We start from the raw sequence: 21,125 nt of genomic DNA, 5'->3' as shown, positions 1-21,125 counted from the left end.
GAGTATAACACAATAGATCTGGTAAAAGATTAATACAAAGAAAAAAAACAACCGTTCTTTTGTATTTTTTTATACCATAATCTTTGAAATGCAAGAGAAAGGCTATACGGTAATATTCCAGCCCAGGTGCAATTTACATTTTGGCCACTAGATGGCAGCAGTGCACGTGCAAAGTTTTAGACTTATCCAATGAACCATTGAATTTCTGTTCAAAATGTTGTATCAATACTGCCCAAATGTGCCTAATTTGTTTATTAATAACTTTATGTTCAAAATTGTGCACTATCCTAGCATGGTATTATTTCACTGTAATAGCTACTGTAAATTGGACAGTGCAGTTAGATTAACAAGAATTTAAGCTTTCTGCCAATATCAGATATGACTATGTCCTAGGAAATGTTCTTGTTACTTACAACCTCATGCTAATCTCATTAGCCTACATTAGCTCAACCGTCCCGTGGAAGGGACACCGATCCCGAAGAAGCTCTAGCCACAAGGCCACTGAGTTGGTTCTATAATATTGAAGCTGATGCCAATGTGTAAGCATTGATTTAATTGGAACAGTCAGTTCTCTCAAGCTAAAGTGGTTCTGTTCTCTCTGATGTGTTTAGGTGAGGTCATGGGGGTTTGCTATTGAATAATGCCCAAAATCTGGTTTTGCTGGGGGATGTACTGAAATGTATAGTTGGAGACAGAAGTCATAAAGCATGCATTGTTATACCAATGTTAGGCTATGTTATGAAATTACTTCATTGGCATTATTTTACGTAAAAAGACCCACATGGTTTGATATTAGGTCATGATGGTCTCCACTGCCATTGAGGAATACCTTGTTGATAAGGTCAAGGAACAGCAATGACGTTTTTGGGAATATCCACCAACATCTCCACAACGTTTATGGTGTCTGGTGCGTGGATATAAAGATCTGTGGGAAGCTACAAGCCACCGTGTGCCACAGTGGATCCTATTGTGTGTAAATATTGTAGGAAGATACAGTAGCATCACTTGAATATTTGCTAATGTGAACCTATGTCTATATTATTTTGGTTAATACATACAGTGCATTCAGAAGGTATTCAGACCCCTTGACATTTTCCACATTTTGTTAAGTTATAGCCTTATTCTAAAATTGATTAAATTATTTGTCTTCCTCATCAATCTTCACACAATACTTCACACAAATGTATTAAAAATAAAAAACAGATACCTTATTTACGTAAGTATTCAGACCCTTTGCTATTAAATTGAGCTCAGGTGCATCCTGTTTCCATTGATCATCTTTCAGATGTTTCTACAACTTGATTGGAGTCCACCTGTGGTAGATTCAATTGATTGGACATGATTTGGAAAGGCACACACCTGTCTATATGAGGTCCCACAGTTGACAGTGCATGTCAGAGAAAAAACCAAGCCATGAGGTCGAAGGAATTGTCCGCAGAACACTGAGACAGGATTATGTCAAGGAACAGATCTGGGGAAGGGTACCAAAACATTTCTGCAGCATTGAAGGTCCCCAAGAACACAGTGGCCTCCATCATTCTTAAATGAATGAAGTTTGGAACCACCAAGACTCTTCCTAGAGCTGGCCCCCTGCCAAACTGAACAATCGGGGGAGAAGGGCCTTGGTCATGGGGGCCTTGGTCCAGGGCCTTGGTCCAGAGTTCCTCTGTGGAGATGGGAGAACATTCCAGAAGGACAACCATCTCTGCAGCACTCGACCAATTCAGGTCTTTATGGTAGAGTGGCCAGACAGAAGCCACTCCTCAGTAAAAGGCACATGACAGCCTGCTTGGAGTTTGCCAAAAGGCACCTAAAGGAATATTATCTGGTCTGATGAATCCAAGATTTAACTATTTGGCCTGAATGCCAAGTATCACTTCTGGAGGAAACCTGGCACCATCCCTACAGTGAAGCATGGTGGTGGCAGCATCATGTTGTGGGGATGTTTTTCAGCGGCAGGGACTGGGAGACTAGTCAGGATCGAGGGAAAGATGAATGGAGCAAGGTACAGAGATCCTTAATGAAAACCTGCTCCAGAGTGCTCAGTATCTCAGACTGGTGTGAAGGTTCACCAAGTCTCTGAATGCCCTTGAGCAGCCCAGCAAGAGCCCGGACATGAACCTGATCGAACATCTCTGGAGAGACCTGAAAATAGCTGTGCAGTAACGCTCCCCATCCAACCTGACAGAGCTTGAGAGGATCTACAGAGAAGGATGGCAGAAACTCCCTAAATACAGGTGTGCCAAGCTTGTAGTGTCATACCCAAGAAGACTCGAGGCTGTAATCACTGCCAAAGCTACTTAAACAAAGTACTGAGTAAAGGGTCTAAATACTTATGTAAATGTGATATTAACTTTTTTTTATTTTTATACATTTGCAAAAAGTTCTACAAACCTGTTTTTGCTTTGCCATTATGGGGTATTGTGTGTAGATTGGTGAGGGGGGAAAACTATTTTATCAATTTTAGAATAAGGCTGTAACGAAACAAAATGTAGAAAATGTTGAGGGATCTGAATACTTTCCGAATGCACTGTACAGTGCCTTCAGAAAGTATTCATAGCCCTTGACTTATTCCAAATGTAGTTGTGTTACAGCCTGACTCAAAATGGATTACATAGATGTATTTTCTTAGCCATCTACACACAGTACCCCAGAATGACAAAGTGAAAACATGTTTTTAGAAATGTTAGCTAAAAATTGAAAATGTAGTACAGAAATATCAAATTAACAGTAGTATTAACACCCCTGAGTCAATACTTTGTAGAAATACCTTTGGCAGCATTACAGCTGTGAGTCTTCCTGGGAAAGTCTCTACGAGTTTTCCACACCTGGATTGTGCAACATTTGCCCATTATTAATTTTCAAAATTCTTATATCTCTGTCAAATTGGTTGTTGATCATTGCTAGACAACCATGTTCACATCTTGGGATAGATTTTAGAGTAGATTTAAGTCCAAACTGTAACTCGGCCACTAAGGAACATTCATTGTCTTCTTGGTAAGCAACTCCAGTGTAGATTTGGCCTTGTGCTTTAGGTTATTGTCCTATTGAAAGGTGAATTAATCTCCCAGTGTCTCATGGAAAGCAGACTGAACCAGGCTTTCCTCTAGGATTTGACCTGTGCTTAGCTCCATTCCATTTTCTTTATCCTGAAAAACTCCCCAGTCCTTAATGATTACAAGCATACCCATAACATGATGTAGCCACAACTATGCTTAAAAATATGGAGAGTGGTACTCAGTAATGTGTTATGTTGGATTTTCCCCAAACATAACACTTTGTATTCAGGCCAATTTTTTTTTTTTTTGACACATTTCTTGCAGTATTACTTTAGTGTCTTGTTGCATGTTTTGGAATATTTTTATTCTGTACAGGCTTCTTCTTTTCACTCTGTCAATTAGGTTAGTATTGTGGAGTTCACAATACACTGTTCTTGATCCATCCTCAGTTTTCTCCTATCACAGCCATTAAACTCTGTAACTGTTTTGAAGTCACGATTGGCCTCATGGCGAAATCCCTGAGTGGTTTCCTTCCTCTTCGGCAACTGCGTGAGGAATGACGCATATAACTTTGTAGTGACTGGGTGTATTGATACACCATCCAAAGTGCAATTAATAACTTCACCATGCTCAAAGGGATATGCAATGTCTGTTTGTTTTTTACCCACCTACCAACAGGTGCCCTTCTTAGCAAGGCATTGGAAATCCTCCCTTGTCTTTGTGATTGAATCTGTGTTTGAAATTCGCTGCTCGACTGAGGGACCTTACAGATAATTGTATGTTTACAGGTACAGAGATGAGGTAGTCATTCAAAAATCATGTTAAACACTATTATTGCACACAGTGAGTCCATGCAATTTATGACTTATTAAGCACATTTTCCCTCCTGAACGTATTTAGGCTTGCCATAACAAAGGGGTGGAATACTTATTGACCCAAGACATTACAGCTTTTCATTTTTAATTAATTTGTAAAAAATAATCCCCTTTGACATTATGGAGTATTGTGTGTAGACCAGTGACAAGAAAAGCTGAATTTAATCCATTTTTAACTCAGGCTGTAACAACAAAATGTGAAAAATGTCAAGGGGAATAATTTCTGAAGCCAGCGTATTGCTGGAAAAACAATGTTTTTCTTAAAATGTTATGTATTTTGTGTGTTTTGTTCAGGATTTCATCCTCAGTCCTCCAAGTTCAAATACATCTCATATGATAATCCGTTTTCAAAGTTTTCCTTACCAAAACATTCAATTTCATATAGTATGAGATTATTACACAACTAAGGTGCAAAAATACTAAAGCAGATTTACCTAACTCAGTGGAGATTGAAGGGATCTACAGAGTTAGCAATCACTAAGACCGGGTAAATTAGCTTGTACGTCTGTAGGTTCACAGTGAAGTAAGGTCCGGTGGAAGTTTGTGTAAGAGGGCTTTAGAAACAAAAATTGTGCAATGCATCAATCTACGAAACCTCAGGGAGGGCCAGCCTACTTTCTGATACAGAATGCAGTGATGTGAACTGAACCTGACGCCTCTAATAAAGCATAGTGTGCTATGATAAACTGCGTCCAATGGCTTTAATACATTGTCAGTTGCATTCATATACACTACCATTCAAAAGTTTGGGGTCACTTAGAAATGTCCTTGTTTTAATAGAAAAGCACATTTTTTTGTTCATTAAATTAACATCAAATTGATCAGAAAACAGTGTAGACATTGTTAATGTTGTAAGTGACTATTGTTGCTGGAAACGGCTGATTTTTAATGGAATATCTACATAGGCGTACAGAGGCCCATTATCAGCAACCATCACTCCTGTGTTCCAATGGCACGTTGTGTTAGCTAATCCAAGTTTATCATTTTAAAAGGCTAATTGATCATTAGAAAACCCTTTTGCAATTATGTTAGCACAGCTGAAAACTGTTGTGAGGATGATTAAAGAAGCAATAAAACTGGCTTTCTTTGGACTAGTTGAGTATCTGGAGCATCAGCATTTGTGGGTTCGATGACAGGCTCAAAATGGCCAGAAACAAAGAACTTTCTTTTGAAACTCGTCAGTCTATTCTTGTTTCGAGAATTGAAGGCATTTCCTTTCGAGAAATTTGCACAGAAACTGAAGATCTCATACAACGCTGTGTACTACTCCCTTCACAGAACAGCGCAAACTGGTTCTAACCAGAATAGAAAGAGGAGTGGGAGACCCCTGTGCACAACTGAGAAAGAGGACAAGTACAACACAAAAAAACAAACAAATAGCATGGTTGGTTAAGAGCCGATAAGACGGCAGCCCTCACCTCCGGCACCATCTTGTTACTGTGTATTTGTGCATGTGTTCATGTATTTAGACAGTAGTTAGTATATGTTAACGTACAGTGCCTTTAGAAAGTTTTCATACCCCTTGACTTATTCCACATTTTGTTGTTACAGCCTGAATTCAAAATGGATTACATACATTTTTTTTTCACCCATCTAAACACAATACCCCATAATGACAGTGTAAACCTATTTTTAGAAATGTATATATTTTTTAAAGGAAATACAGAAATATATAAATATAACCATTTTCAAGTCTTGCCATAGATTTTCAAGCGATTTTAATTCAAAACTGTAACTTGTCCACTCATGAACATTCACTGTCTTCTTGGTATGCAACTCCAGTGTAGATTTGGCCTTGTGTTTTTGGTTATTGTCCTGCTGAAAGGTGCATTCATCTCTGAAAGGTGCATTCATCTCCCAGTGTCTGGTGGAGAGCAGACTGAACCAGGTTTTCCACTAGGATTTTGCATGTGCCGAGCTCCATTCTGTTCATTTTTTATCCTGAAAAACCTCCCAGTCCTTAATGATTTCAAGCATACCCATAACATGATGCAGCCACCACTATGCTTGAAAATACAGTCCCTTCAGAAAGTATTCACACCTCTTGACTTTTTCCACATTTTGTGTTACATCCTGAATTTAATTTATTTTGATCACTTGCCTTCACGATACCCCATAATGTCAATGTGGAATTATGTTTTTAGGGTTGAATATTTATTGACTCAAGACATTTTAGCTTCTATTTTTTTATTTAAAAAAGAAGTAATGATAATATACCACTTTGACATTACGGGATATTGTGTGTAGGCCAGTGACACAAAAATCTAAATTGACTCCCTTTTACATTTCGGGCTATAACAACAAAATTGGAAAAATTCAAGGGGTTTGAATACTTGCTGAGGACACTATGTGTGTGCTTTTCCAGGGTGTGTTTACATATGTGTGTGTGTTTATCCACCTACAGATGTTCCTCCCATGGGAAGCAGTCGTGACGGGTTCTGTGGTGCAGAACGTCTGCAGCGCCTTGCCCAAAGCCTCAGACCCAATCAGGTAGTCCAGGCCAGACATCTCATACATACACACACACACACACTAAGTACACCTGAAAAGAGACACCTCCCTGTCCTACTTTCTGTTTTTGTCCTCAATCTTGCTGACCATTTTCTCATCTGTGAAACCATAATTGTAATTGGCTTCTGAACCCTTTGATAACCAGAACTAACTAAAAGATCCCAGAAATGTTCCATAGACACAAAAAGCTTATTTCCCTCAAATGTTGTGCACAAATGTGTTTATATCCCTGTTAGTGAGCATTTCTCCTTTGCCAAGATAATCAATCCACCTGACAGGTGCTGATTAAACATCATGACATTATACAGGTGCACCATAAAAGGCCACTCTAAAATGTTCACTTATGTCATACAACACAACGCCACAAATGTCTCAAGTTGAGGGAGCGTGCATTTGGGATGCTGACTGCAGGAATGTCCAACAGAGCTGTTGCCAGAGATTTTAATGTTAATTTCTCTACCATAAGCAACCAAAACGTTGTTTTAGAGAATTTGGCAGTACGTCCTACCGGCTTCACTACCGCAGACACAGCGTACCTGTACAGCATCCTGTGGGCAAGCGGTTTGCTGATGCCAACATTGTAAACAGAGCGCCACAAGGTGACAGTGGGGTTATGGTATGGGCAGGCATAAACTATGACCAACGAACACAATTGCATTTTATCGATGGCAATTTGAATGCACAGAACTACCGTGACGAGATCCTGAGGCCCGTTGTGAGGCCCATTTCTTTAAAGGTACTGTACGTGTGACCAACAGATGCAAATCTTTATTCCCAGTCATGTGAAATCCATAGATTAGGATTAATTTATTTCAATTGACTGATTTCCTCATATGAACTGTAACTCAGTAACATCTTAGGAATGTTTGCATGTCACGTTTATATTTTTGTTGAGTATATATATTGTTCTTTAGCGCCATAATAAGCTACCCTGTGAACTGATTCAATAAACAGCCTGCATGGCTTTGCGTGCCAGCTCCACGTATTTCCTCAATCTATTGTAGGCAGGCAGGCCATTGTCTCTGAGACGTGAGGCTAATTGGTTTGTGGTCCCTACATCTTGATCAACAATGGATACAGGGACAATTGAACATGTACAGAACATCATGTATAGTTATTTATTTATAGCCACTTGTTTGGAAACATACAGAATTTCCTTTATTTTGAGATTAGCTATAAAATGTATCAAGCAGATGTTTTTGCCTGAGGAACTTTCCATCCTGCCGACCCTGTTCACACTCCCTCAGACACTTTCCCACAGGTGACTGGCCCTGAGGTCACACTCTGTCTATGTGGTCATGCTAGAAAGGATGAAAATTGGATTTTAACCACAAACCTTAGCTTTACCCAACAGGGTGTGCGTTATTGGTGAATAACCACACATTTGTGGTCGTGTGAGAATGCAAAAGGCCATAAAACTAAATAACTCATGAATGGTTTTGACTAGCTTCCTATTTTGCCATTTTGATCATGTCTATCGCTAGTGACTACTGTCTCATGTGACATTCACAGGAAGTTCCAGTGTCCAGGTCGAAGAGAACATTGAACCAGTCTAAAACCAGCTGTCTACTCCATCTCCATGCTGACCACTTCTACTACAGGAAGTTCAAGAGTGTCGAGGCTGTTGTGGCTCAGGTGACTGGTCGTAAGAAAAAAGCCAAATAGATGGTCTGTATGATATTGGATGCCTTTTAAAATAAATGATCCATGTCTGTGGGTATGTAAGGGGCCTTCTTATGCCTGTCCTTTCAGTCCAGTGGCCAAATACTACTTTCTGAAGTTTGTACCCCAAATTTCCATTTATGGAATGGAGAGTTTTATTGTATTTTTGGACGGATAACCAACCCCCGCCCTTTCCGCGTGCCATTTGTGAGTTCCTTCGATGGGAAGGGTCGGGGACCAGGGTGTCTGCCAAAAATGACCTGTTCTATGTTTCAGGACCCAGAGAACATGCAGTACTTTTGAAATCCTAGCATGCTTGATGCAGTCATTATGTAACATTGGTATGTCAGAGATAATGCATCATGATTTCCCTCAGTTCCCTCAGTAATCCTGTCCGCTCTATTTACTAACTTTGTTCTCGGAAATCGCATTCAGAACTGGAGATGCTACTCAATATTGGACACATCTGGACAAAAGTTCACTGACTTGTTTTGGGTCATTTTCTCTTGCCGTTTAGTCATTTGGTTTAGCTATTGTCCAGCATATTTAAATCGTCTATCAGAACTTCTTATCAGGATGTTACGGTTTGTTGTTGTCGCACTTATTGCTCTGAATTGTTCTAACTTGATAACTCTAGATCTTTTGGATCTGAACTGTCTGTCAAACATGTAATTTACAGTCATGCACCACACCCTAATAGGGGATGCCCCCCCCCCCCAAAAAAGCCATATTACAACCTGTGTTGTGATAATTGCGTTGTTTGCTCTATAACCTGTTAATTCATATGCCTTGAGACTGTGATATATAGCCCTAAAGGCTGAGACAATAAGAAGTCACAGTGGCAGAATAAATTCAACCACACTTTGTTTTATCACAAAATTGGATAGCAACCTCTGTCTGGTGAAGTCCACAAAGCATATAGCATATAACAGACAGTTACATGAACAGCAGCATGGTCAAGCAAGTTAATGTTTCCAACATTTTCAGACCACTAAACAACTATTGATTTAGAACCACAGAGTTACTGCAAGTCACAAAGAAACAGGGGCTGCCTCCACTAATCCAGCACCAATTCAACTTCAACAGAATCAAATCACCTCTGCTTAGTCTAATACATTGACAACTAAAAGACTCCATAAACAATTTACTCCAATCAATGTAAGCTAAATATGATGTGGCTGTCCATGGTTCTGATTTGTGTGTGTGTGTGTGTGTGCACGCTAAAAACATGTTGACTCGCCGTACTTGTAGAGAAATGCCAATGCCATCCTCTCTTTCATGTTGACGAAACGGTCTATCACTCCGTCATACAGTAAACGCTTTTATTTTTTGTTCTAGGCTACCTGGCTAAAATGCTTGCTCGCTAGCCTAACTTCCTTTCATGGGCAACGTTAGCTAGTTAACATTATCCTTTTACATCTAGCTACATATTGAACTTCCATTCTCTCAGGCCAGGGGCACAACAATGTATGAATTAATGGTTGGATCAGAATTCGCCGTTATACTGTAATCATTGGCCAGAACGGAGAATTAAGTAAAACCACAAGTCCAAATCCATATGTCCATCCATGGCTAATTTAGGAAAGGGACAATTTTAGCTAGCTAGCTAGCTAGCTAGCCAGAGACCAGAGGACAATACAACGAGATGCAAAAATTCAAGTTGTTTCTGTCAATGACGTATCAACTTTATTTGTCACATGCGCCGAATACAACAAAGTGTAGACCTTACCATGAAATGCTTACTTACAAGCCCAGTGCAGTTCAAGAAGAGCTAAGAAAATATTTACCAAATAAACTAAAGTAATAAAAAAATTATAAAAAGTAACAAATACATAACAATAATGAGGCTATATACAGGGGTTACCGGTACCGAGTCAGTGTGTGGGGGTACAGGTTAGTTGAGGTAGTTTGTACATGTAGGTGGGGGTGAAGTGACTATGCATAAATAATAAACAGCAAGTAGCAGCAGTGTACAAAACAAATGGGGGGAGGGGAGGGGGGGGGTCAATGTAATAGTCCAGTGGCCATTTTATTCATGTTCAGCAGTCTTATGGCTTGGGGGTAGCTGTTAAGGAGCCTTTTGGTCCTAGACTCGGCGCTCTGGTACCGCTTGCCGTGCGGTAGTAGAGAAAACAGTCTATGACTTGGGTGACTGGAGTCTGACAATTTTATGGGCTTTTCTCGGACACCGCCTATTAGGTCCTGGATGGCAGGAAGCTTGGCCCAAGTGATGTACTGGGCTGTACGCACTACCCTCTGTAGCGCCTTAGTCAGATGCCGAGCAGTTGCCATAACAGGCGGTGATGCAACCGGTCAGGATGCTCTTGATGGTGGAGCTGTAGAACTTTTTGAGGATCTGGGGACCGATGCCAAATCTTTTCAGTCTCCTGAGGGGGAAAAGGTTTTGTCGTGCCCTCATCACGACTGTCTTGGTGTGTTTGGACCATGATAATTCGTTGGTGATGTGGACAGCAAGGAACTTGAAACTCTCGACCCGCTCCACTACAGCCCTGTCGATGTTAATGGTGGCCTGTTCGCCCGCCTTTTCCTGTAGTCCACGATCAGCTCCTTTTCCTGTAGTCCACGATCAGCTCCTTTGTCTTGCTCACACTGAGGGAGAGGTTGTTGTCCTGGTACCACACTGCCAGGTCTCTGACCTCCTCCATATAGACTGTCTCATCGTTGTCGGTGATCAGGCCTACCGCTGTTGTGTCATCAGCAAACTTAATGATTTTTTTGGAGTCGTGTTTGGCCATGCAGTCGTGGGTGAACAGGGAGTACAGGAGGGGACTAAGTTCACACCCCTGAAGGGCCCTATGTTGAGGATCACCGTGGCAGACGTGTTGTTGCCTACCCTTACCACCTGGGGGCGGCCCATCAGGAAGTCCAGGATCCCGTTGCAGAGGGAGGTGTTTAGTCCCTGGGTCCTTAGCTCAGTGATGAGCTTTGTGGTTACTATGGTGTTGAACCATGAGCTGTAGTCAATGAACAGCATTCTCACATAGGTGTTCCTTTTGTCCATGTGGGAAAGGGCAGTGTGGAGTGCGATTGATATTGCATCATCTGTGGATCTGTTGGGGCGGTATGCGAATTGGAGTAGGTCTAGGGTATCCGGGAGGATGCTGTTGATGTGAGCCATGACCAGCCTTTCAAAGCACTTCATGGCGACCGATCTGCATGATACGAGACGGTAATCATTTAGGCAGGTTACCTTTGTTTCCTTGGGCACAAGGACTATGGTGGTATGCTTGAAACATGTAAGTACTGCAGACTCAGTCAGGGAGAGGTTGAAAATGTCAGTGAAGACACTTGCCAGTTGGTCCATGCCTTGAGTACACGTCCTGGTAATCCATCTGGCCCCATGGCTTTGTGAATGTTGACCTGTTTAAAGGTCTTGCTCACATTGGCTACCGAGCGCATTATCACACAGTCATCCAGAACAGCTGGTGCTCTCGTATGCTCTCAATGCGATTTGATAGGAGAGACGCCAAATCCAAGCTGGCTTCCCTTGACACTTTTTTTGGTGTCCAGGACCATTCACAGTTGAGCACACTCAGTTTAGCTTAAACCTGATTGGCTAATTTTGTATACTTTTTTTGTCAAGAGAGCCCAAATGCTTGCTGGCTTCCCTTGCATTCAAAGCTACGGGCGGCAACAATGTCAAACTAATTTGTACCAGACAGCATCAGATATATGGCCTACACGTAGAGAGACAAAGGGCCACTGTTTCACTTGCTCGGGTGTCTTCTCCTGCGAGATACATTCAGCCTCTTGCGAATTGAAGTAAAATTATGAAACAGAGAGAGAAACAAAGTTATTTTGTTGTTTTTTCTTGGTGATTTTTTGGGGGAAGCCTGGTTTCCCTTGGCATCCATGAATACACACCACTGACCATTACCGGCCACTAAATTTGCCTAAGAAGAGCAAACAAAAGAAACCCCCCCACCAAACTTAACAGGAAACAAACCAAAAAGTGGAGAAAAATGAAAACAGGGAAGATCAGATAAAGGATTGTCTTTCTAGAATTCAAATAGGGAAAGCCAAATAATACTGTTGACCTTCCACATCTCTCAAGACAACTGGAACACTGGGCCAGTCACTCTTAAATAGCACCTGGGCCAGCACAGGTGAAACACCTTCCCACTAACGAGATGGAAACCAGCACAGGTGCAGCACATATTGACTAATGAGGTGACACCAAATGGTGCTTCCAACGTGCTAACGAGCTATACGTGCCGCAAGTCCAGCCTCAAAGCATAAATGGAAAAAACTAAATCTGTAACATCGGGACATTGGATTAAGTTATCCTAAATATTTTGATGTAATTTTGTTAAAACACTCCTGGACCAGACTTAACTCAGATTGTGGATAAATATTTTTTTCCTCTTTCTATCTGTAAAATAGTAAATACATATGTGAAATGCATTTTTTTATTAAAAAGAAAAAGTAATGTTGTATAATATCAACAATTCTCTCTGGGCAAGTCTCAAGAATATAACCACACAATATTTGGTGAATTTAGACGCTTCTGAAGCTGACGAAAATTAATTGGTGTCTGGGAAGAGTCTGACTTTTGGGAAATGGTACACTGAATTTATACTACCAAATGCTAAACATCTTTTTAGATCCAATCACCATCTCTTCAAAGTTATAACATATTGTTCAGTTTGTTACATTCTCTATGAAATGGACTTTTACATGTAGTGAGCTTTGAAATTATGGATGTATGTCAATTTTAAAGTGGTTAAAATTAATGCAATTTTTATGACGGGAGAATGATAAACTAAAGAAAAAATATATTTTCCTCAATATTTTGACATTTTTATGTTTACTTTTTGAAAATACTAACATAATGGGCCAAAATACCAACAAATCTGAAAATTGATAGGTAGATACAAAAATGTCATTTCAGCCTAGTTCCTGCCCTTAATTCAGAAGACTATTATTCTTTTCAAATCTTTACAATACATAATACATGTATTTGCATTTATTATGGATCCACATTAGTTGCTCTTCCTGGGGTCCAGCAAAATTAAAGCAGTTATATACAATAAAAACAACAACATTACATTACATTTCACAACAGATGTCACAACACATTAAGTGTGTGCCCTCAGGCAGCTACTCTACTACCACATATCTACAACACAAAATCTATGTGTGTTTATAGTGCGTATGTTATCGTGTGTGTGTATGCGTGTGTCTGTGCCTGTGTGTGTCTTCACAGTTCGCATAAGGTGTATTTTTATCTGTTATTTTAAATCAGATTTTACTGCTTGCATGAGTTACTTGATGTGGAATAGAGTTCCATGTAGTCATGGCTCTATGTAGTACTGTGAGTCTCACATAGTCTGTTCTGGACATGTGGACTGTGAAGAGACCTCTGGTGGCATGTCTTGTGGTGTATGCATGGGTGTCTGAGCTGTGTGCTAGTAGTTTAAACAGACAGCTCGGTGTATTCAACATGTCAATACTTCTCGCAAATACAAGTAATGATGAAGTCGATCTCTCCTCTACTTTTAGCCAGGAGAGATTGACATGCATACTCTCAGCTGCCAACGTGCGTAAATCCACCGCATAGTCTGCCACACTGCGGGAGTCTTGCCAAAGCTGGAGTAACTTCCGGGCAGCCTCTCTCCTGGACAATGGATCATTGAAAACGTTCTTCACCTCCATCACGAACTCCTCCAGACTGAAGCATACGGCCGACTGTTGTTCCCATACTGCTGTAGCCCAGGCGAGAGCCCTCCCGGACATCAGCGTGATGAGGTACGCTATCTTAGAGCTGTCTGAGGGGAAGGAGGAGGGCTGCAGCTCGATGATGAGGGAACACTGAGCGAGAAACGCCCGACAGGTGCCCGACTCACCCGACAAGTGTCCGACTCTCTTGACGAACAAAACGAACAAAACGAACACAGGTATAAAGACACTGGCGATAATGGGGAAGATGTGCCATGCCTGGAGAGGGGTGGAGACAAGCACAAAGACAGGTGAAACAGATCAGCGTGTGACAGTTAGAGAAGCTTCCATTGAAGAACACTCTCTGTGTTCTATTGGATAAATAACTAACCAACCATGTGATTGCAGGTGATGTAAAGCCATAGCAAGTGAGTTTCTTCAATAACAATTTCTGATCAATAACATCAAAAGTTAGAATAGTAAAAGTTAGCGCACGGAAAAGCGAAGTGCATAAGGGATGTACCAAAACACCTTGATATAGGGGTGGCACATGCAAGCATATGAGGAAATTTGGAAAGGACGGAAGAAATTATACAGTAAAACCTGCAAAAGGGCTAATGCAAACCAGAGAAAAAACACACTCTCCTCCCCTGTGTCCAATATAAAAAACACACAGCCCTCCCCAAAGCAAAATTAAAACTTAGAACAACCCTCCTCTATTTTGGACCACCCCGCCATGATTGGTAAGTTAGTCTAGCCAATTATCTAAACTTGTAGTAATCATGTCTGAATATTGACCGAGCACTCAGGGCAGGTGCCCTCAATCTCACTCAGATATCATTAACATGGCCTAAGTCATGGCAAAATGTGTAGAATTGTAAGAAATTATCTTTAAAACTGCAAACATTTCTCTCCACCCTATGGCAAAATGTGTAGAATTGCAGGTAATTAGCTTCCAAACATAAATTGTTCTCTCAAAATGAGTGGAATTGCATGAAGTGTTATAAAATTGCAAAAATGCACTGTAACTCCACCCCATGGCAAAATGTGTAGAACTGAAAAAAACTTGCTTTAAAACTGCGAATAAGTATCTCTTCTCCATGGCAAAATGTGTAGAACTGCAGAGAACATGCTTAAAACGGCAGCATTTCTTAAATGTAGGTGTTCCAAAAGGTTCACATTAGTGGTTTGCAGGCTATGCGTGGAAGCCTGGAGATGATAAATGTGTTTATGTTCATTAACAGTCAATTACCGTGAGACCAGCAGTTATTTGCATGACAGTTACTGGCTGACAAAATGTCATGACCGCTATAGCCCTAATCCTAATAGTATTTCATGTTATCAGGATGAATTAGATTTAATAAAATATAAATGTCAACAACAATTCAATGCTGCTATTCAGTCAGATGACTGGATTAAACAGATTATTAAGGAGACACATTGAAATTCCATTTGGTATGTACAATATGAGTCAATTCATTCGCTCTTTATGTTAAACTTTTGTAAAAGGCCAGAGTCTTCGTATTTGGTGGTGGTTATGCAGTCAGTGCCTGCAGAAAAACACCTCTATGCCAACTTCAAAGCCCTCTCCTCTCTTGACCACACAGCTGCTGTGGCATTACACTGGGAAGGATTAGGAGAGAGCTGTCAGGGTGACATAGGTGCCAAGAGTGTGTGCGAGTCGTAAGCTCTAACTACCCCACATGGCTAAATTAACCCAATGCTGAGGGCATATCAACACAGGTTTAAGTGCCATTTGGATGCCTTCTATCTCTTCTGTGCCAGCTACACCCATCGGTATGTAGTAACACCATGGCCATGCCCAGCACTGTTACTATGGCAGCAGGGGCTGCCAAGATGGCTGCAGCCAAGTCTTTGACACCAGTAGTGAGTAGTGTGACTTTGAGCCTCCATGCCCATGACACAGGTCCAGTCCCATAGACATGTAGTGAACTCTGGCATAACTGGTGGACCGATTGGGTCAAAGGCTCAACGTGACCTTCCGCCAACCAGCCTGCCTGTCCAACACTGCTTGCCTACTTGCTGGGATGCTGTACACTATACTGTATGAAAAACTACTAGGCCTATGCGTAGTTTATCTTTGGAGTAAACTAGGTTTGCGAAGGTCTGACCACCTCTGCTATGAAGTCACACAGGACCATTCCAGTCCAGAGGAAATAGGACGTCCGCTCAGCAGATCTGGGTTCAAATACTATTTCAGGCACTTCAATCACTTTTCAATACATTTAAGAACAAGTATTCAGATAACCTTTATATGAAAAACAAGTAGTTGAATATTGGAATGTATTTGGGAATGCACTTGGAAAGTATTTGAAAATGCAAAAATACACTGACTCAAATACACTCCCATGCATTTAACCCAGGTATTTGAAAATAGTATTTGAAATAAGTATTTGAAAATACTTGCAAATACAATTTAGTTGACCAAATAACCATTTAAATACTCAAATAAAAGTACTTGTTTTGGCTGTGTTTTTTTAGAATAAACAATTACACAGAACATTGTATTTAAATAACAAATACTCTGAACTCAGGTCTGTCACTCAGTAAGTGAATGTGATGTCCCTGCCAGCTTTAATGGCACATGGCAGCCACGCCATCTGCTCCTGTCTTCTCACCTCTCCTGACCTAGCCAGATTCTTTCCACTCGTGACGATTTATGTTTTCCATGGCGCTTGTTGTGGCCACTGGATGTCTTTATTTTTAAAACAAGCATTGTAAATGATGCACTGATGTCATCTGCGTGTAAATATGGCTCTTGTTGTCACTGGTGACCGACCCCATTCTCACAGGACAGAGACGAGGCTGCTGTCTCCTCACTCCGAAGCATAAATATTTATGGAAAGTTCACACTGTGCGTCGTTGTTGTTTGCAGAAGAAAAGGGATTCTATACTATGTTCTGTAGGAACTGGTTAGCATGTGACTGGTTAGCATGTGTAAGGTATGCAGGGTACAATGTCACCAGTCTCCCACCCACACTGAAAATACAGTGGATTAAATAGCTTTGTGGAGTAGATTATGAATTGTATTAATGCCATATCCACTGTTCTGCAATGACTCTCCTCAAGCAGCGAAGTAGAATGTCCTCTATAGAGAAGCAGTGTATACAACACTGTGAGCTGTTTTATGAGAATCTTCTCCCTCTTTTGTCTCTGTGTCCTCCTGTCCTAGGTTGCCTCCTACGTGAGAGCGGTGAATGATATTTATGACAAGGCCGACTTTGACGGTCTCAAGCTAATCAACTTCAAAGTGAAATCACTCAGTGTAAGAACTCCACTCATTCACAATGGCTGCAATGTTCCGTGTTTCAAGGCTTATCCACTTTAGATGTGCTGATACTACAGTATGATTACCCCTAAGTTAATCAAGCTAAGCTAGCAACTAGTTATGTTTTCCCTTTCTTTCTCTCCTTCTTGGACTCAAAGGCTCCTTTATGGGTGATTTTGGGAAGAGCTATTATAGAAATAATGCGTGTCTCCTGTAGGTCATGAGAGAGGAGGACGAGACCAACCCCTTGAATCGGCCCTTCCTCGGCCCAGAGAAGCTGCTCAGTCTGTTCTCTGAGAGTAACTGGGGAAACTACTGTCTGTCCTACCTGCTGACCAACAGGGACTACAGTGGAGTGCTGGGGCTGGCCTGGGAGGGCAAGACAGGTGAGAGGCAGGTTCTGGAAAGCAATAGAGACACACACACGGACACAAGCATAAAAACAGCCCCGCTACCGTCCTAAACACTACCGCATTGCACACACATACAAACCCACACATTCCTGAACTTTGACTGCGCCTCAATCACAGCCGCGTGTCCAATGTCTTCTCTAGAAGCCAAAATCTCATCTGACATTTCCATTTCAGTAGACGCTCTTATCCAGAGCGACTTACAGTAGTGAATGCATACATTTCATTTTTTTTTTTTTTTTTACATACCGGTCCCCCGTGGGAATCGAACCCACAACCCTGGCGTTGCAAACACCATGCTCTACCAACTGAGCCACACGGGACCTTTCCACATCTGATATGCGTCTTATTTTACCTAACTCAACCTGTTTAAATACCCCAGGTTTTATGGGTAAAGTGTTTTACGGAAACAATTAATCTTTACAAAACACATCAGGAATGTCATCAATGAAACACACAGTGCTGCCATTCTAGGGACAATGTGACAAAGCCTTCTCTGTTTTATTATTGTTGTATGTGAGGAAGGGGGGCCCTGTTTCCACAGGGGGTGGAGCACCTTGGGTGTTTCCATCACATCGTTAGCTGGGCCGCCTTTGATTGGCTGATCAGAGGGGAGTGAGAGAGAGACTTTCATGCGTCCTATGCGACCTCCTCTCTCCCCCTCCCCCTTTATGGTTCTATAAACCCTGTTGAACCCGCTGAACCCTGAAGGGAATGAGGGCACTATGAGCAAAGCAAAACACACACACACACACACACACACACATACACACACATACACACACACATACACACACACTGCCTTGCACCAGACTGAAATCAGACTCACATCACTGTAGAAGGACTCGCACGGTCCGGTCGCATCACTTCACCACCTAGACTTTTGCTGCTTACAGTTTTTTCTCAATTGCGTACAACCATTTTTTGTAACAATGTGATCGATTTAAAAAAACAATTGTCCACAAGACACCGAACTCTGTGGCCTTTTGCAAAACAGTAATTGTAGTTGCCTTCTCAAAACATAAATACATTCATCAAAACTATATTATACGGTAAAAAATGTGCCTGCAAAAAGATTAACACAAGCATACTTATCTCCTGAGTCCAAGCAGGCAAAACAGAAAGTTAGTCTGTCTTTTAAAAATCCCAGTAGATAAATTTTGATCATCATGATTTAGTGACTGCAAATCATCACATCAAATCAAATTTTATTAGTCATATGTGCCGAATACAATAAGAATAAGAAATAAAAGTAACACGTAATTAACGAGCAGCAGTAAAATAACAATAGCGAGACTATATACAGGGCAGTACTGGTACAGAGTCAATGTGCGGGGGCACCGGTTAGTCAAGGTAATATGTACATGTAGGTAGAGTTATTAAAGTGTATGCGTAGATGATCACAACAGGTAGCAGCAGTGTAAAAGACGGGGGGGGGGGGGGGGGGTGTAAATAGTTCAGGAATCTTATGGCTTGGGGGTAGAAGCTGTTTAGAAGCCTCCGGTACCGCTTGCCGTGCGGTAGCAGAGAGAACAGTCTATGACTAGGGTGGCTGGAGTCTTTGACAATTTTTAGGGCCTTCCTCTGACACAGCCTGGTACAGAGGTCCTGGGTGGCAGGAAGATTTGCCCCAGTGATGTACTGGGCCGTACGCAATACCCACTGTAGCGCCTTGCGGTTGGAGGCCGAGCAGTTGCCATACCAGGCAGTGATGCAACCAGTCAGGATGCTCTCGATGGTGCAGCTGTATAACTTTTTGAGGACTCATGCCAAATCTTTTCAGTCTCCTGAGGGGGAATAGGTTTTGTCGTGCCCTCTTCACGACTGTCTTGGTGTGCTTGGACCATGTTAGTTTGTTGGTGATGTGGACACCAAGAAACTTGAACCTCTCAACCTGCTCCATTACAGCCCCGTCGATGAGAATGGGGGCATGCCTGGTCCTCTTTTTCCAGTAGTCCAAAATCATCTCCTTTTTCTTGATCATGTTGAGTAAGAGGTTGTTGTTCTGGAACCACACTGCTAGGTCTCTGACCTCCTTCCTATAGGATGTTTCTTCGTTGTCGGTGATCAGGCCTACCACTGTTGTGTCATCGGTAAACTTAATGCTGGTGTTGGAGTCGTGCCTGACCGTGCAGTCATGAGTGAACAGGGAGTCCAGGAGGGGACGGAGCACACACCCCTGAGGGGCCCCCGTGTTGAGGATCAGTGTGGCGGGTGTGTTGTTACCTACCCTTGCCACCTGGGGGCTGCCCGTCAGGAAGTCCAGGATCCAGTTGCAGAGGGAGGTGTTTAGTCCCAGGGTCCTTAGCTTATTGATGAGCTTTGAGAGCACTATGGTGTTGAATTTCAGAGCTGTAGTCAATGAATAGCATTCTCACATAGGTGTTCATCCTGTCCATGTGGGAAAGGGCAGTGTGGAGTACAATAGAGATTGCATCATCTGTGGAACTGTTAGGGCGGTATGCAAATTGGAGTGGGTCTAGGGTTTCTGGGATAATGGTGTTGATGTGAGCCATGACCAGCCTTTCAAAGCACTTCATGGCTACAGGCATGAGTGCTATGGGTCGATAATCATTTAGGCAGGTTACCTTAGTGTTATTGGGCACAGGGACTATGTTGGTCTGCTTGAAACATGTTGGTATTACAGACTCGGACAGGGAGAGATTGAAAATGTCAGTGAAGACACTTGCCAGTTGGTCAGCACATGCTCGCAGTACACGTCCTGGTAATCCGTCTGGCCCTGCGGCCTTGTGAATGTTGACCTGTTTAAAGGTCTTACTCACATTGGCTGCGGAGAGCGTGATCACACAGTCCTCCGGAACAGCTGGTGCTCTCATGCATGTTTCAGTGTTAATTGCCTCGAAGCGAGCATAGAAGTAGTTTAGCTTGTCTGGTAGGATCGTGTCACTGGGCAGCTCTCGGCTGTACTTCCTTTTGTAGTCTGTAATGGTTTGCAAGCCCTGCAACATCCGACAAGCGTCAGAGCCGGTGTAGTACGATACGATCTTAGTCCTGTATTGATGCTTTGCCTGTTTGGTGGTTCGTCGGATGGCATAGCGGTATTTCTTATAAGCTTTCGGGCTAGAGTCCCGCTCCTTGAAAGCGGCAGCTCTAGCCTTCAGCTCAGAGTGGATTTTGCTTGTAAATCCATGGCTTCTGGTTAGGGTATGTTCGTATGGTTACTGTGGGGACGACGTCATCGATGCACTTATTGATGAAGCCAATAACTGATGTGGTGTACTCCTCAATGCCATCAGAGGAATCCCGGAACATATTCCAGTCTGTGCTAGCAAAACAGTCCTGTAGCTTAGCATCTGCTTCATCTGACCACTTTTTTTATTGATCGAGTCACTGCTCTCTGCTTTAATTTTTGCTTGTAAGCAGGAATCAGGAGGATAGAATTATGGTCAGATTTTCCAAATGGAGGGCGAGGGAGAGCTTTGCATGCGTCTCTGTGTGTGAAGTAATGGTGGTCCAAAGTTTTTTTCCCTCTGGTTGTACATTTAACATGCTGATAGAAATTTGGTAAGACCGATTTAAGTTTCCCTGCATTAAAGTCCCAGGCCACTAGGAGCGGCGCCTTTATGTGAGGGTTTTCCTGTTTGCTTATGGTGGAATACAGCTCATTGAGTGTTGTCTGAGTGCCAGCATCAGTCTGTGGTGGTATGTAGACAGCTACAAAAAATACAGATGAAAATTC

General features: G+C 42.0%; 1 protein-coding gene across 1 annotated transcript in view; it reads left to right on the top strand.

The window, feature by feature from the left end:
- si:ch1073-396h14.1 (disintegrin and metalloproteinase domain-containing protein 10) overlaps positions 1 to 21,125 on the top strand; it is a 71,023-nt gene that overhangs the window by 11,179 nt on the left and 38,719 nt on the right. The window contains exons 5-8 of the mRNA XM_014148673.3: positions 6,279 to 6,364; positions 7,898 to 8,020; positions 16,920 to 17,012; positions 17,233 to 17,401. Coding sequence (XP_014004148.1) covers positions 6,279 to 6,364; positions 7,898 to 8,020; positions 16,920 to 17,012; positions 17,233 to 17,401 — 471 coding nt within the window. The remainder of the gene's footprint in view (positions 1 to 6,278; positions 6,365 to 7,897; positions 8,021 to 16,919; positions 17,013 to 17,232; positions 17,402 to 21,125) is intronic.

The sequence above is a fragment of the Salmo salar genome, chromosome 16, assembly GCF_965601325.2.
Source record: "Salmo salar chromosome 16, fSalSal1, whole genome shotgun sequence".
In the NCBI taxonomy this organism is placed as follows: Eukaryota; Metazoa; Chordata; class Actinopteri; order Salmoniformes; family Salmonidae; genus Salmo; species Salmo salar.
The sequence above is the reverse complement of the archived record's forward strand: the minus strand, read 5'-3'. Positions and strand labels throughout refer to the sequence as shown.